Source organism: Halichoerus grypus, chromosome 14 (genome assembly GCF_964656455.1).
Source record: "Halichoerus grypus chromosome 14, mHalGry1.hap1.1, whole genome shotgun sequence".
In the NCBI taxonomy this organism is placed as follows: domain Eukaryota; kingdom Metazoa; phylum Chordata; class Mammalia; order Carnivora; family Phocidae; genus Halichoerus; species Halichoerus grypus.
The window spans coordinates 72,845,664-72,861,829 of NC_135725.1; the positions used below are offsets into that span (position 1 = coordinate 72,845,664).

General features: G+C 42.0%; 1 protein-coding gene across 2 annotated transcripts in view; it reads left to right on the forward strand.

Moving 5' to 3' along the window:
- The first annotated feature begins 8,320 nt into the window (after positions 1 to 8,320).
- Positions 8,321 to 16,166, forward strand: part of GNG10 (G protein subunit gamma 10) — a 34,794-nt gene continuing 26,948 nt past the window's right edge. Inside the window, exons 1-3 of one of the 2 annotated variants that reach the window (XM_036090946.2) lie at positions 8,325 to 8,478; positions 13,318 to 13,449; positions 14,473 to 15,450. In XM_036090946.2, coding sequence (XP_035946839.1) covers positions 8,398 to 8,478; positions 13,318 to 13,443 — 207 coding nt within the window. In that variant the 5' untranslated portion in view covers positions 8,325 to 8,397 and the 3' untranslated portion in view covers positions 13,444 to 13,449; positions 14,473 to 15,450. Of the gene's footprint in view, positions 8,479 to 13,317; positions 13,450 to 14,472; positions 15,451 to 16,166 lie in introns of those variants that run through there. The other variant, XM_036090947.2, reaches the window with a different exon arrangement.

The following is a 16,166-nucleotide window of genomic DNA, read 5'->3' on the forward strand; positions in this document are numbered from 1 at the left end:
TCATTGCATGGGTCAAGATAATGGATTCTCCTTACAGAAGGACTATGATTCTTTTCTTTCCTTCCCTCAACAAAATATGCTTCAAAATCCTAGAGTGAAGGAAGAGCCATTAGTTGTGTCATTCAAGTACTATGAATAATCTTTATTCATACTCTGTCCATCCCCCACCAAAAAACCAAAAGCTTCTCAATTTTAGAACCATCTGGAGGAGAATCCTAGGTGGAGGATCCCACAACCTCACTAGTTAGATATTTTTTCTTGTGCTCCTTTTTTAAGCTATCCTATCACCATTTCCTTTTGTTTGACATGTAGGGGTTTATAGTGCATAGTTGTTTACTGCTATCTATTATCACTCTATACAATTGAGGTCTGTGCTAAAATTACTCTTAGGATCATATTCATGTCAAATATCTTCGTAAGAGATTCCACTGCTAGCCCTTTCCTCAGTGGTCTTTCTTTCCCTCCCTCCCTCCCTTCCCTTTTAAAGCCCTTTCCTCAGTGGTCTTCTTTCTTCCTTTCCTTTCCTTTTCTTTCTTTCCTAGGATTTTATCTATTTATTTGACAGAGAGAGAGGGCACAAGCAGTGGGAGCGGCAGGCAAAGGGAGAGAGAGAAGCAGGCTCCCCGATGTGAGGCTCGATCCCAGAACCCTGGGATCATGACCTGAGCCAAAGGCAGACGCTTAACCAACTGAGCCACCCAGGCGCCCTTCAGTGGTCTTACTTCTTTATGAATTCTCCAAGTTCTACAAATCAGAGGTTGCTGTTTCATTGAACATCTATACATATAATCTTAAAAATTATGGTAGATAGGATTTTTAAGTGTTACATGAAAAAAAATAGTTGAGATTAGAGAATAAGTATTTTAGTACTACTGAATTTATGTTTAGAAAATCATAGTTCATTTTCTTTGAGATTCTTTTTTTTTTTGACTTTGGACAGGGCAATAAACTTTTAACTCCCAAACCCTGGCGATATTTTGCTTGAATGGAAGCCATCGCTAAGAAGCTAACATTCAGCTAGTATTATGAACCAATCTACTGGCCCCAAACCGAAAGTTTTGTGAGAAGTAAAGATAAATGGCTTTTATTAGATGTTATTATAAATAGATCTAGCTACTTTAAGACATCAAGTCAGACATGATCTCGAGTTGCAATTGTGCATCTGAGGGAGATAAATACTGGTATTGACACAGACTAGTGTATGGATGAAGTATTTAATCTTATTTGCAAAATGTGATACTCTTCACATTTAAGAATGGGTTAAGGCCAAATCTAGAACCTAATAAACTAAATAAAATTTGCTAAACAAATTATTTTACCTTTCTGGTTTCCTCATCTGTGAAATGAGGGGATCTTTTTCGATAATTAGGATTTAACATTCTAATATAGCCTGCAAATTCATATAGGTTTAGGGTCTGAAGTAGATTAGATTGCCTGCAATTGAGAAATGTTATGGGTATTAAAAAGCCTACCTAATTAGTTGTAAACTTTAATCAGATTCTTAGTATTTGAAGGATTCAGAGTATCCCTGACAATTATGTATGGAATGGATCACATGGTCTTAGGTCAGTGACAAATGGGGTTTCTTAATAGACCTATCCTCCTGGGTGTCATTAGGGATGGAGAAACTTCCTCCCATTCGACAGTTCTCCTTTTATAACCTCAGGAAGAGTGAGCCAGATGCAGTGGAAGGGCTCAATCAGGCTTTGCAGCCGGATAGACCAAGATTTGGTTTCTGACTCTCTAAATGACCAGTAACTTGACTTTGGGCAGGTTAACCTCTGAACCTCATTTTCCCATTTTTAAAGTAGTGTTACTAACTACTTCACAGGATTCTTGTGAGAATTAACCAAGACAGGGGTAAAGCATTGGCATATGTTAAGTGCTCAATAAATGGGTTTTCTTGCTTTTAGAGGAAACAGGGAAGAGTCATTTTCATTTGTTAAAATCCATGTTAACAGAAGTGTGTTTAGTGATGACTAAAAACCCCTGTTTCTTTATTCTTTTAATAGATATTTGAATCTCTTACCTTGGGCAGGGTACTGTGCTAGAGTGGGAAAGTGATGCCCCTTAGGGCTGGGATTATATATTTTACAGGCAGCTACCTGGCTCTTGTTGCCTTTGAGGTAGAAGTTGAAGCAGCTGAAATGACAACTCAAGAAAGACTGAACTTTCAGGGACAACAAACAACATCAGCTACTTGCTGGTTTACGGCCTACATTCACTGCAGGGACACTGTCAATGAGATAAGGAGGCAGGCTTGGAACAGCTGTTCAAAAGGACAAGTAGCCCTAAGTTCCACTGCCTCCCAAAGTCTCAAAAATGCCTGTGAAAATCTCTCTGGAGAAGCTGCACCTACAAACCTGCTAGTGAGCCTTTAGCTCTTGCTTCATTATTCTAAGTTCTAAAAATAATGCAATGGGTATAAGAAGTGAAATAGTTTTTTTATGGTACATTATACTGTGTCACATGAAATACAGTTGTTAAAGTGTTTTCCTGTTTCTTTTAAATCATTTTAGAAAACTGAAGGTATATATTATTGTCATTCTGACATAATGTTGGCAGAAATACATACCTTCCCATTATATATCATATATATCATTTTTTAAAACATGTATTTATTTACTTGAGAAAGAGAGTGACAGAGCAAGTGTGGGTGGGGCAGAGAGAGGGGGAGAGAGAATCTCAAGCAGACTCCCTACTGAGTGCAGAACCCGACTTGGAGCTCAGTCTCATGACTCTGAGGTCATGGCCTGAGCCAAAATCAAGAGTTGGCTGCTTAACCAACTGAGCCACCCGGTCACCCCTCATTATTTTTATGGAGAAGAGTTATTTGAAGGTCCTTTTCTGGAAAAATAACCCACGGTTAGTAAAAAGGTGACAAAAACACAGGTCAAAGGAGTGAAGAATTGTATACATTATAACAGAGAAACAAAACATTTGTCTTTACAAGGACACTGACAGGGTGCCTGGGTGGCTCAGATGGTTAAGCATCTGCCTTTGGCTTAGATCATGATCCCGGGGTCCTGGGATCAAGTCCGCATCGGGCTCCCTGCAGTTTAGGGAGCCTGCTTCTCCCTCTGCCTCTCTCTGTCTCTCATGAATAAATAAAATCTTAAAAAAAAAAAAAAAAAGGACACTGACATTTCTAAAGAGTACTGAGATTCTTAAAAACAGTGGAAATTAATAAGTTCTTATTTTTTTTACTTCAAGTTTTTAAATTCTAATTGACTATATGGTAAAACTGGTTTTAGGTGTAGACTTGAGTAATTCATCACTTACATATAACACCCACTGCTCATCACAAGTGTCCTCCTTTAATCCCCATTACCTATTTAGCCCATTTTCCACCCACATCCCTCCATCAACCCTCAGTTTGTTCTTTATAGTTGAGTCTCTTATGGTTTGCCTCCCTCTTTTTTTCTTCCCTTCCCCATGTTAATCTGTTTTGTTTCTTAAATTCCACATATGAGTGAAATCATATGGTATTTGTCTTTCTGACTTCTTTCGCTTAGCATAATACCCTCTAGTTCCATCCACGTCGTTGCAAATGGCAAGATTTCATTCTTTTTGATGGCTGAGTAATATTCCAGTGGATATATATACCAGATCTTCTTTGTCCAGTCATCAGCTGATAGACATTTGGGCTCTTTCCATAATTTGGCTATTGTTGATAATGCTGCTATAAACATTGGGGCGCATGTGCCCCTTCGAATCACTATGTTTGTATCCTTTGGATAAATACCTAGTAGTGCAATTGCTGGGTTGTAGAGTAGCTCTATTTTTTTAACTTGTCACAGAACCTCCATACTGTTTTCCAGAGTGGCTGCACCAGCTTGCATTCCCACCAGCAGTGTAAGAGGGTTCCCCTTTCTCCGCATCCTTGCCAACATCTGTTGTTTCCTGAGTTAATTTTAGCCATTCTGATAGGTGTGAGGTGGTAACTCACTGTGGTTTTGATTTGTATTGTAAGTTCTTATTTTAACCAAGAAAAAAATGTGTAACAAATTTTTTAAATAATATATTGGTGATCTGCGCATTTTAGCTGGGGTAAGGAGGAAAGGATTCTCTGTCCCTGGGCCTCACCTATTTTCAGAGCTCTAGAAATAACTACATCTGTGGGAACAGCCTCTACTCCTCCAGATGAGCAGTGACTTCTCTTGGAAGCTAAAATGAAAGTTCTTTTCCCTACTCCCACTTTGTGAGATACTACATAAGTCACTTTCCTTAGTGGCTCTTAGTTTCCTCATCTCTAAAATTGGGATGGATTACATTATATGAAGGTCTCTTCACTCTGAAGTTCCATGATGCAAAAATGATGGATGAGAAGACATTTTGGTAAAGTATAAAGCAAAACACAGATGGTCAGTGGCACCAAGCTTGCCTGTCTATGGATCACTGTGGGAGGCTCTATGCTAGAACCTTGCTGTTTCTTTCCAAGTCAGACCATTCCTCTCCAAAAGAGTAGCACAATCAATCATACAGAGGTGGGCAGAAATAGTGGGTGTGTACAGCATGAAAAAGGGAGATGGGACTCACCTCTAAACATTTTCTGCTACCTGTGGTTAACACACAAGTATTACATTATGTGTCCCCTCACTGTGGGCAGCCCCAAAGCTGTCTTTTCTAATTGGAGATAATCTCACTGCTTCAGCTGTCATTGTGCTGTGCAGATGTCTCCCATATCAACATCTTGCCACTTAACATTTCTAACCACCTAGAGGCACATAGCATTACAGCTGAAGACTTGGTTTCTCCTAAGCCAAACTCATCTTTGTTCTTTACTCCTCCCTTCAAACCTAGGCCTGTTTCCTAACATCTGTCACAGGCACCAGTTCTAGCCTGCTCTTTGCTTCAGAACCTTTACCCCATTTCCTTTGCATTTTATAACCGCCATGGAATATACCTCATTTAGTCTTTTTAATTTGTTCTCCATCCCACCTTTGTAGTCCTACCTAGGGCCTCATTCCAGCCACTCTCCCCACCAAAAAGACAAAACAAAACCATTACTGAAGTAATTTTGTTTCCCCACTTTCAGTTTATTTCGTATCCTCATCCCAGATTAATATTCCTAAAATGTGTTACCATGTGGCTATGCCACTGTTTGCTACAAACTTTTCTATTTCTTTTGAGGTTTTCTGTGATTTCCAGTCTTATCAGCTTTGTATCTTCTATTGCTCACTAGAGCCTTCCCCATTCTTCATTCATTCACTCCATATATATATGGCCTGCTCTCCCCTCACTGGAATGCTTTTCCCTGTGCTCTGTGCCATGTGCAGGATTCAGATTTTCAAAGTCTTGGTCCTGCCATTTATGAAGAGCTTTCCCTAACCCTTCCAGTCTATATCTTTGCTCTGAGTTCTTTGCCACACCTTTTTGACACATGACCATTCTACTCTGCCTTACTCACCAATCTAGTAATGTTCCCAACATGTAGTTTCATCTTTTGACTAGAATGTAATTTAAGTTTTGTGGTACGGAAACTTGTCACTAGAGAGGGCTTTAACATTTGCAAATCTGCTCGTCATAAGAAAAACTTTAACATCGCAAAGACTGAACACATAGCTCACAAAATAAAAAGAAATGTTCAGTCTCAACACTTAAGATACTTAAGAGATTTGAGATGCAATATTTCATCTATTAGGTTAGTAAAGATAAAGAACCACAACATGGAATTGTGAGGGTGCAGAGAAATAAGCAGTCTTCTGGTGGGAATAGCAGTTGATTGCTACCACCTTCTGGAGGATCAAGTTGGGAAAAGTGTAAGAAACTGTTTATATTTTTAGTCCATCAATTCCACTTTTAGGAATGCATTCAAACCCCGCTCCCAAACCAAACATGCACAAAGCTGTATGTTTAAGGAGGTCATCACAGTGTTAAGTAATAGGGCAGTAGGTAAGTTATGATCCAGTTGTACAATGGAATATCATGCAGTCATTAAAAGTAATAGATGTAGGGTATATCTTTTCTGACTGCTCTTGGCCCCCTTCTGGGATCAGCATCCGGTTTTCCTTTGGGGAACCACTCTTCCCTTACCCCCCTCAGTCCATGTAGTTTGGGTATCTTAGCTTGGGTTCCTCAGAGAAACAGACTCTAAGAGATTTTCATGCAGAAAGTTTACTGGGGGGGAGTGTCAAAATCAACCCCTGTGGGAGAGGCTAGGGAGTGAGGATTGGGCAGAGGGAGGAGTTGAACTGTGAAGTAGTTGCCATAAAGGCCTCAGATGATCCCAGCAAGGAGCTGTAGAGGTGGGATCTTTCAGTGTTGTTCCGACTCGAGGCAAGGGGGTTAGGGTTCGGGTCTTATACATCCCACATCAATTTGGATGAGTGCTGACACTGGGAGGGATGGCTATCAGCTAAGGGCAGTTTCCAGAGAGGGACTTAGCTGAGACATCAGTTGCAGCTACTCCCAGCTGCTGGGGGATGAGTGCCTCAGTCCTAAATGGGGAAGTTGGGTGGTGCATCCCTCCTCCTCCTCCTGGCTAGGCACAGCTAATCTGGGCATTCCAACTCTACATAATGCTTGCTTTCAAATAATGATTGGTTCAGGCTGGGCACATGACTGAATAAGGTTGGTAAGATCCAGTATAGGGGTTTTTTTTGGAACAATGAGAAAGAAAAGAGGCGCTCTTGCTCCTGAGTTTGCTAGGTTGGGACAATGAAAGCATGGAATGGACCTTCCTTCACAGTACCTCTTAGAGAAAGTCTATTTGCCACTGAAGAAAATGAAGCCAACACCCAAAAAAAGCAGAGCCAAAAGGTAGAGAGCCCCAAAGCTAGTATTTGGGCAATTAAATCCACTACTTTAAAGTCCCTGGGCTTTTCAGTTATGTAAGCCAATGTATTACCTTTTTGCATTACTCAATTTAAACGAGTTCTGACATATACAGCTGACCTTTGAACAACGGGGGAATAGGGGCACTGACCCCATGCAGTCAAAAATCCACATATAAATTCTGACTCCCCCAAAACTTAACACTAATAGCCTACTGTTGACTGGAAGCCTTACCAATAACAAATAGTTGATTAACACATATTTTGTATGCTGTATGTAATTTTTACTGTACTCTTCCAATAAAGCTAGAGAAAAGAAAATGTTAAGAAAATCAAAAGGAAGGGGCACCTGGGTGGCTCAGTTGGTTGAGCTACTGATTCTTGGTTTTGGCTCTCATCATGATCTCAGGGTGCTGAGATCCAGCCCCGAGTTGGGCTCCATGCTCTGCAGGAAATCTGTTTCTTTCCTTCTCCCTCTGCCCCTCCACTCTCTCTCTCTCTCTCTCAAATAAATAAGTAAATAAATAAATCTAAAAAAAAAAGAAAATTATAAGGAAGAGAAAATATTTTCAGTACTGTACTGAAAAAAAAAAGTATAAGTGGACTCGCACAGTTCAAACCTGTGTTGCTCAAGGATCTACTACTGTACAATGGTGTACAATGATAAAGGCAATATGCACAATACATTAAGTGAAAAAATTTAACACAAAACATACATTTTACATATAGTAATGATGCCGGTTTTGTAAAACAAACTAATGTACACAATTAAAAAAAAGAAAGAGGGGTGCCTGGGTGGCTCAGTCAGTTAAGAGTTGCCTTCGGGTCAGGTCAGCCCCCCTCCTGGTGGAGTCTGCTTGAGATTCTCTCCCTCTCCCCTCCCCCTGCTCTCTCTCTTTCTTTCTCCGATAAAATAAATAAAATCTTAAAAAAAAAAAAAAGAATGCAGCACAACAGAAACAATGTTATAGTTAAATGGTGAGATGGGACGGGGGGTGGGGGAAGCTGAAGTTAGTTTTCTTCTATAGGTTCTGGAAAGATGTCAAGGCCTGGGATTTGAGCCCTGCTTACCCTACTTACCTACCGAGTCAACTGACGGGATTCCCACGGAACAGTAACAGGTGATCACAGACCTGTTACCGTTTCAGGGGCTCCTACCAACCGTCCTCCCTCTCCCCCCAGCCCCATTACAGCAAGGCACGGAAGCCTTCACGAGCTTATTTCAACTCCTTTGCCACCTGGGCTCCAGCCACACGGAGTCACAGTTCCGATTTCTCAGGAGTGCGTCTCCACCTTCCCGAGCCCCAGAGCCCCCAACCCCGCAGGTCGCGCCCGCTGCTCCGGAAGACCCGCCGCGCTGAGGAGATGGGCCCACCGCGCCGCTCCGCGTCCAGGCGCAGCTGCGGGTACTAACCACGTTTAGAGATCAGGGGCGACTCGGGACCCGACGCCATCGCTTACCTGCGGCTCCTGTCGCGCGGGGGACGGCCACCGGGAGAGGCGGGGCAGCGGGCGGCGGGGCGGGCGCAGTGGCTTCCCCGCCCCGGGGCGGCGCTCGCGCTCGGGGCCTCGCGGCTCCCGCAGCCCGGCTCCCCCGCCTTCGGAGCCCAGTGCCGCCGCCATGTCTTCTGGGGCCAGCGTGAACGCCCTGCAGCGCCTGGTGGAGCAGCTCAAGCTGGAGGCCGGCGTGGAGAGGATCAAGGTGAGGCGGGCGGCGGCGCCCTTTCCTCAGGGCGCGGTAACGGCGCGCTCCCGCCGTCGCCCGGGAGACGTGAGGGGAGAGGCCGGCTGCCCCTCGCCGCGGCTAGGTCGTGGTGGGCGGCCGTGAGGACGGCGGCCCGGTCCCGGCCAGCTGCCCGGCCTCGGCGGGGATGCGGCCGGTGGGAGGAAGCCGGGCCTGGTGGGCCGGGGGAGCAGGGCGAGTCCTCCGCAGCGTGGCCGGGGCCGAGTGCCCTGGGGGCGTTTCCCAGTCGGCGGTGCGGACCCGAACTCGGGGTGGGGGCGGGGTGGGGGCTGCGGAGCGGGGCGCACGCGCGCAGGCCGGGGATGCGGGCGACGCGGGGCCGGCCTGGCTGGGCAGTTTCGGGAGGATGCGGTCCGGGCCTGCGGGGGCGACGAGGACCGGCCTTAGTGAAGGATTGATGGGACGAGAGCGAGAGCTCGGAGGAAGACGGGGCTCAGGTTTCTGGCGTGGTGACCGGGTGTAGGGCGCTCCCTTCGCCCCAGCAGAGAGGAGGGAGAGCGGGTTCGCGGAATGAGGAGTTCAGTGTTGGACATGAGGACTTTGCCGAGATATCCAAGTAGGGCTGGAGGCTCAGAGAACAAGGCCGAAAGAAGTCATGAGAATGTATGGGAGTAAAAAAAGTTTATTAACGAAAAAACCAGAGTGTGGAACCCAGGACCAGCCAAAAGATGGCTGAGAGGAGAGGAGAACCAAGGGAAAGCAAGGAAGGAGGGGTTTTCAAAAATGTGGGGCTTAGTTCTTATGTCTAATGTTTAGTCAGTTGATTGAAAAGCATCTGTTGTGTATTGTGTTGAGCAGCTAGGGTAGCATTATTTATAGAATGTATGTTCGTGTGTATGAATGAACACTGCTGTGATATTCCATGTACCTCCATAGTGCCTTTTCTCTGTAGTTGGCACTATTCTAGGTACTGAGAATATGGTGATAATAGTGGCGAAGATCATCAATAAACACATTAGCCAATAAGTAAAATAATTTCAGACCATATGAAGATTATAAAACAAGGTAAAGAGAGTTATGGAGGGCGCCTGGGTGGCTCAGTTGGTTAAGCGACTGCCTTCGGCTCAGGTCATGATCCTGGAGTCCCGGGATCGAGTCCCACATCGGGCTCCCTGCTCGGCAGGGAGTCTGCTTCTCCCTCTGACCCTCCTCCCTCTCATGCTCTCTGTCTCTCATTCTCTCTCTCGCAAATAAATAAAATCTTAAAAAAAAAAAAAAAAAAGTTATGGAATGCAGAAGAGGTTTTAGTAACATACGTAGTAGTAGAAGCAGAATCTAGATTGTAAAAGGGTAGACAGGCCTTTTTAAAAAAGAAATCTGGTTTTAAAGAGGAAACAACTTTTTTTTAATTTAGGAAATGAAAAGCTTTATTTCGAGGTTGAGGGAAAGGAACAAACTATTTTTAGATTGAAGGGGACCAAATAGAGAAGGAGAATTGGAGGTAGAGGAGACAGGCAGTCTGCCTGTGGGGACATGGATTGGAGGGGCACCTTCTGAGATAGGAGGAAAGGAGATCAGGACGTGTGTGAAGATAGATGTTTCTAGACATATGGACTTAAGGACTTGTATGATGACAGTTTTCTTTGTGAAATAGGCCAAGTTTTCTTCTAGGGCAAAGGGGAGGGAGCTAATGGAGTCACAAGAGTGAGGGTGGAAGAGAGTGCTGATGGGAATGGGAGAGGAGCCCCTACCAGGCACATCCATAGACACCTTGTGACTCTGAAGACCCAGCTCCTTTGAGATTGGAGACTGATTGCCCTACTTGTGGATTTTTTTTTTTTTCTCCACTAGCACTTAGCCACCCAGGAATCTGAGTGTCCAAGGTGAATGGTAGTTGATCCAAGTAGTGGGTTAGCAGAGGCGGTATACCAGAAAGATGGAAGTGGGGGCAAAGGGCAAGGAGCTTGAGGGGTTGGCCAGAAGGAGGCTAAACATAGGCCGGATAGAGAAGGAACTGAGCCAGCCTCCTGGTGATGGGCGGGGCAAAAGGGGAGGAGGAGTTCTCCTTGAGGTCAAAGAAGGGATGTAGTGAGAAGGAAGTAGCATTCTGGATGGGTGGGAGAGATTGTGATCAGAAAGTAGGAAGTTGAAGTGTAAAATTTCAGATGTGGAGCAGTTATACGTGTTGGCTGTAACTGTTGGCATTGAGGAGAAGGCTGTCTGAGGAAAGGAGGTCAGGGAACTGAAACTGGGGTTGTATATGGAAAGCCAATATGGTCAGGATGATGTTGGCACCTGAGAGGGAAAGGAGAGCTGTGGACCAGATGCCTGCCTACCTTGTGGAGTAGCTAGGCAAGATATTTTCTACATTTAAAAAATAATTTTGGGTGATGAAACAGACCCAGAGAATTCAAGTGAATTGCTCAAGGTCACACAGATAATAAACTTATTTGTGAGGTGTTCTCATGGTAGTATGGTTTCAGGTGTTTGGTGGGCTTCTCTCAGGCAGTAGGAGTCACAACATTCCAGGGTCTAGTTTGCCTCATTGCAGGGCTCAATAATGAATGGATGCACTCAGCACACCCACAGATGTCTTCTCTTTAGCATACTTGCTAACTAGTAAATAAACCAGGACACCAGTTTTCTAGCATAAAATGGAGGGCATCCCTTCCCAGTGATTGGAATGCTTGATATCCTTCCAAGGGCCCCTTCTCTGTTTTGGAGAAATCTCTGAGAAGTTGCTGGGTGAGCATGGACTCAAACCAAGGAAAGCCATATAATTTGGGTATCCTACCTCCCATGGCAAATGACAGCTTCTAAGTGTTTGGGCTTGTACTCCACCCTCTCCCCACCCCCAGAGTCTTTTTCCTGTAAAAGTGCTAGAGAAATGCTGACCACTTTTATTCTTCTCTTATTTTCTCTGCATATCCACTCATCTTAACTTTTTGACCATGTTCTTTAGGCCAGGGTCCAGTTAGTCCCATTTCTCCAGGGATCTTGGAGGATAGTCTCCTTCTACCCATCATGTGTGAGTTCATCTGTTCCCTCTGTTGGAGAGATAGTAAGCATGAGCATAATTGGTTCTAAATTCCTGTGAATTAAAAGCTGCTATATATAACCATTAATTCCAGTTATAATTAACATGAAAATGTCAGAACTTCTTTTGAGGGAAAAGGAAGCTTAACCATTAGTTTGATAATATTATTTTGTTTTTATATTTATATAATAAAAACTGTTATTACATTAATGAAACCAGAATTCCTAAAGCATTCTAGAAACTTAGATGGTAACCATAACATAAGGGGCTGATTTTCCAGTTATTTAGAAGCTTGGAAAATTAACACAAACTAGTAGTAATACTTGAACAGCAATTGGAACCATTTTTGTATGATAGGAGTGAGATTTTATACAAAACACCTTCTCAGTGCACATAAAATGGAATATGAGGAAAGCCTCGATGTACAAATCTGCATCAGATGGAGGCTAAGAAGAAAGGTAGAATAATATTTATCAGTGCTGCCTAATAAACTTCTCCAAAACTTAGTGATTTAAAGCAACATTCATTAATTCGCAGTTCTTAAGTCAACAGTTTGAGCTGGGCCCAACTGTGTACTTTTGCTGATCTTTGCTGGGCTCTTCCACGCATCTGCAGTCAAATGGAGGGTTGGTTGGTAGCTGGATGATCTCCACAAGATCTCCAGCAGGCTAGCCTGAACTCATTAGATGGTCTTAGAGTTCCAACTACAACAAGAGAGGTAGCCGCGAGGGCTCTTGAGACCTACAGCTTAGAACTTGCCCATTATTTCTGCCACATTTTCCTGGTCAAAGCAGGTCACAAGGCCAACCCAGATTCAAGGGGTCTTAGGTAAAGACTCTACTTCTTGGGGCACCTGGGTGGCTCAGTCGGTTGAGCGTCTGCCTTCGGCTTGGGTCCTGATCATGGGGTCCTGGGATTGAGTCCTGCATTGGGCTCCCTGCTCAGCAGGGAGTCTGCTTCTCCCTTTCCCTCTGCCTGCCGCTCCCCCTGCTTGTGCTCTATCTCTTTCTGTCAAATAAATAAAATATTAAAAAAAAAAAGACTCATGCTCGCTTCGGCAGCACATATACTAAAAAAAAAAAGACTCTACTTCTTGGTGAGAGGAGCTGCAAAATATTGTGACTGTTTTTGTAGTCTGCAACAACTGTATTGCTGACCATGTGTCAACACTATTCTAAGTGTTTTACATGCATTTAGCTCATTTAATTGTCTCATCAACTCACTGAGTCAGGTACTATTACAAAATACATTTCACAGATGAGAAAACAAAAACTGAGAAATTAAGTTAACTTGCCCAAGATCATACAGGTAATGTTGGAGCTAAATAGGAGTCCAGGCATTCTGGTTCCAGAGGCTGCACTCTTAACCAAAAAGCTATCCTGCCTCAAAAGCTTGGTGGAGAAAACTTGTCACTTGTTTTGGGCAGACTGGATAAGGCTCCAGCCTTGTAAACATTAAAACAGTTTGCTCACATGGCAAACCTGACTATATAGTGCACGCTTTGTAAGTGAAAATTTGTAAAGGAAGTACTAGAATGAGCTCTTTCTTTACCAATTCAGTCTCAAAACTAGGATTCTAACTGGATAAAGATACAGCTTTATTTTTCCTTTATTGAGGAAGCAACTGAATAAAAAAATACCCTTAATCATGGAAATTGTAACATTCCCTCTTTCAAGTTCAGTTATTAGAACTTTCAGCAAAAAAGAGACTTTCGGAGATCACAAGATGTGGGACCTTTATCAAGTGGTAGGATCATTTTTTGGAGTATCAAATGGCTCTGGCTGTGAGCAGCACGTCAAGCTGTTGTCCCTTTGTTTCAGGTCTCGCAGGCAGCTGCAGAGCTTCAACAGTACTGCATGCAGAATGCCTGCAAGGATGCCTTGCTGGTAGGTGTTCCAGCTGGAAGCAACCCCTTCCGGGAGCCCAGATCCTGTGCTTTATTCTAAAGGCTGGTGAGTAATGATACACCATGCTATCTTGGGGCCATGGCATTATCACAGGGCTTCCCAAGGGATCGGGCAACTGAGTTTTGAATATCTACTATAGTTGGGGAAATTAAAATAAGAAACAGCAAAATGCACCTGAAGGGTGACTCTAGTCAACATGCCTGTGGAATACATCTCATTAAGGGAGTCTCAATCCTCTTGGGCACTAACTCATGAGATGTTAATATCCTTATGTACTTGAGCTCTTTAACTGAGTTGGCTGATAGTAATTTCATGACCTTAATCCTACCATCTCTGTCCTAACACCATCCCGGAGTTGTGATTTGCTGCTTGGTGCTATCAGCAGACTTGCTGCTCTCTGGACTAAGGACTCCCCAGAGGAGACTTCTTCCTACCACCAGCTATGATTTCTTTCCTGGAGGCTTTCAGAATATATCTGTTTTAATAGAGGAGGAAATGTAGCTAGTAGGGAAAAGCGTGGGTAGAGTTAAAAGAGCTTTACAAATTGATTACTGAAATGAAAACACCTCTTTGGTGGCATATTAGAAATTTCATGGGTCCTAAAGTGTTGTGTTTCATTCATTCACATTTTCTTTTTTTTTTTTTCTTCCTTTTTTTGGAAGAGGTCAGGGCATAGGTTACTGCAGTCTTTTGGGGCCAACATATTTCAAATTATGTGTTCTGAGGGGTTTTCATACAGTAAGTAATCATCTTAGGTCCTTTTTCACATATTTGCAAAAGGAAATTATTCATATTAACGGAAGGAAGTAATCATGCTATCAGGTACTATTGTACCTTTTAATGGAAAATGTCCACATTTATGGTATTAAAATAATAGTCTTATGCTGGCATAGCATTTTCCTTTTTACAAAGCACCTTAATGGGTGTTACTCATTCAACAATGTAGCTTAGATGTTTTTTATATTGTTACTTTCTACTTTGAGAACGCTAAAGTGACCTGTAATGATGACTAGTTAATTATATGTATAAATCTTACTAACGTGAAAACCTACCTAATTCTCTTTCCAGTAAGGAAGAAGTTCACTGAGGAATGCTTTTAAGCACAAAGTGATGAATAACTAACTGCCTCCAAGTCTCAAGAAAACACTTTTCTCCAGACAAATGACTCTTAGATTATTTCAGACCTTTCCTTGGCCTCGTCCTATAGCCAAAATTCTATAGAAATTGATGAGTTTCTACTCAGATAAGGAAACTGGGTGAGGGGGAAGACTTTAGATAATAATGGTCAGACTCTTTTGGTAAAGTGCTTTTATATTCAACAAAAATGTTACCACCAAATACACCTCTTTCATAAGTGAATTACTGGTGTTTCTATACCTGGAATATTATGTTTGTTTTATTTACTGGATGTTTACATTTTGGGAAGGCAAACATTTTTGTTTGTTAAAAAATTGAATATTTGTAATTTGTTGTTCCTAAGATTTTTATACCATAACAAAACTGTTCTTTTCTCCTGAATTTACAGTTTCTAAATGAAGACAAGCAAGTGTAAAACTGGGGGAAGAATAGGCTTTATTAATAAAATGATGTCTTGATTTTTCTAAATGAGAAGATTGCTTTATTTTTAACACTAAACATGGGAGCTGTTTCTTAGCAAACTTGTTTGGAAAGATTCATGTTGTGTTGTGTATTAGATTGCCCCATCTTGTGTATGAAGCAGATTTGGTCTTTGTCTTCTTAAGTTCCTCTACTTTATAGTTGTGGTTGTACTTAAAAAACAAAAAACAAAAAACAAAAAAACACACCATTATCTCATGTCTTTAAAAAAATGTTTAAATATGTTACTCAGAACATTGCAAATGATTAAAAACAAAATAATGTGAAAATATTACGACCTAAATAAATTCTTAATGTCACAAGTGTTTTACGTTGATGATGTGCCTTTGATTTAATTTGGGACACTTTTAAAAGGATACTTTGTGTTTGTAATAATCTTTGATGAGCTTGGAAATAAAATTTCTGCTTAATTCATCATTTTCTATGATAGCAACATTTTCTGTCTGATTTTGTTTTAAGGCGTCATGGATTTTTGTTTCCTTGTGAAACTGAGTGCTAGAAGTGGGAAGTGAGATTTTTGCTTGTAAGTCCTTGTAGAACTTTGTAAAAAAAAAAAAAAAGAAAAAAAATATATATATATGTATAATTTGCAGAAACATCTCAATTTCTGGTGACATTTGCACTTCAAAATAGTTATGTATAAATCCATAAATAAATAAATAAAAATATCTTTTAGCATAGTGTTACCAAATAGAGAAAATAGAAGCCATCATCATATGGAAACACCCTTAATTTCTGGCCACTAAACTTCCAAATCTAAGTGATCTGAATCTCTCCCTTCAATCAAAATTCAGCTGTCCCTTTTCTAACCCTGCTATTTATTCTCTGGATCTGTTTCACCTTCTCTGAAATCACACTATCAATTATCCTTTCTCCTTTATCTTCAGCTACTTTATTGGATCCTTTCTGTCAACATTTAAACATGTTCCAGTCTCCATTATACTGAAAATTTTACTAAGAGAGTTGATCCTATGTTAGGTGTTACCACAAAAAATAATAAGAGGGTGGAAGGAAACTTTTGGATACGATGGATAAGTTTATGGTGTAGCTTGTGATAATGGTTTCAGAGGTATATACTTACCTCCAAACTCCTTAAGTTGTATACATTATTATGTACAGCCTTTTGTATGTCAAAAAAAAAAAAT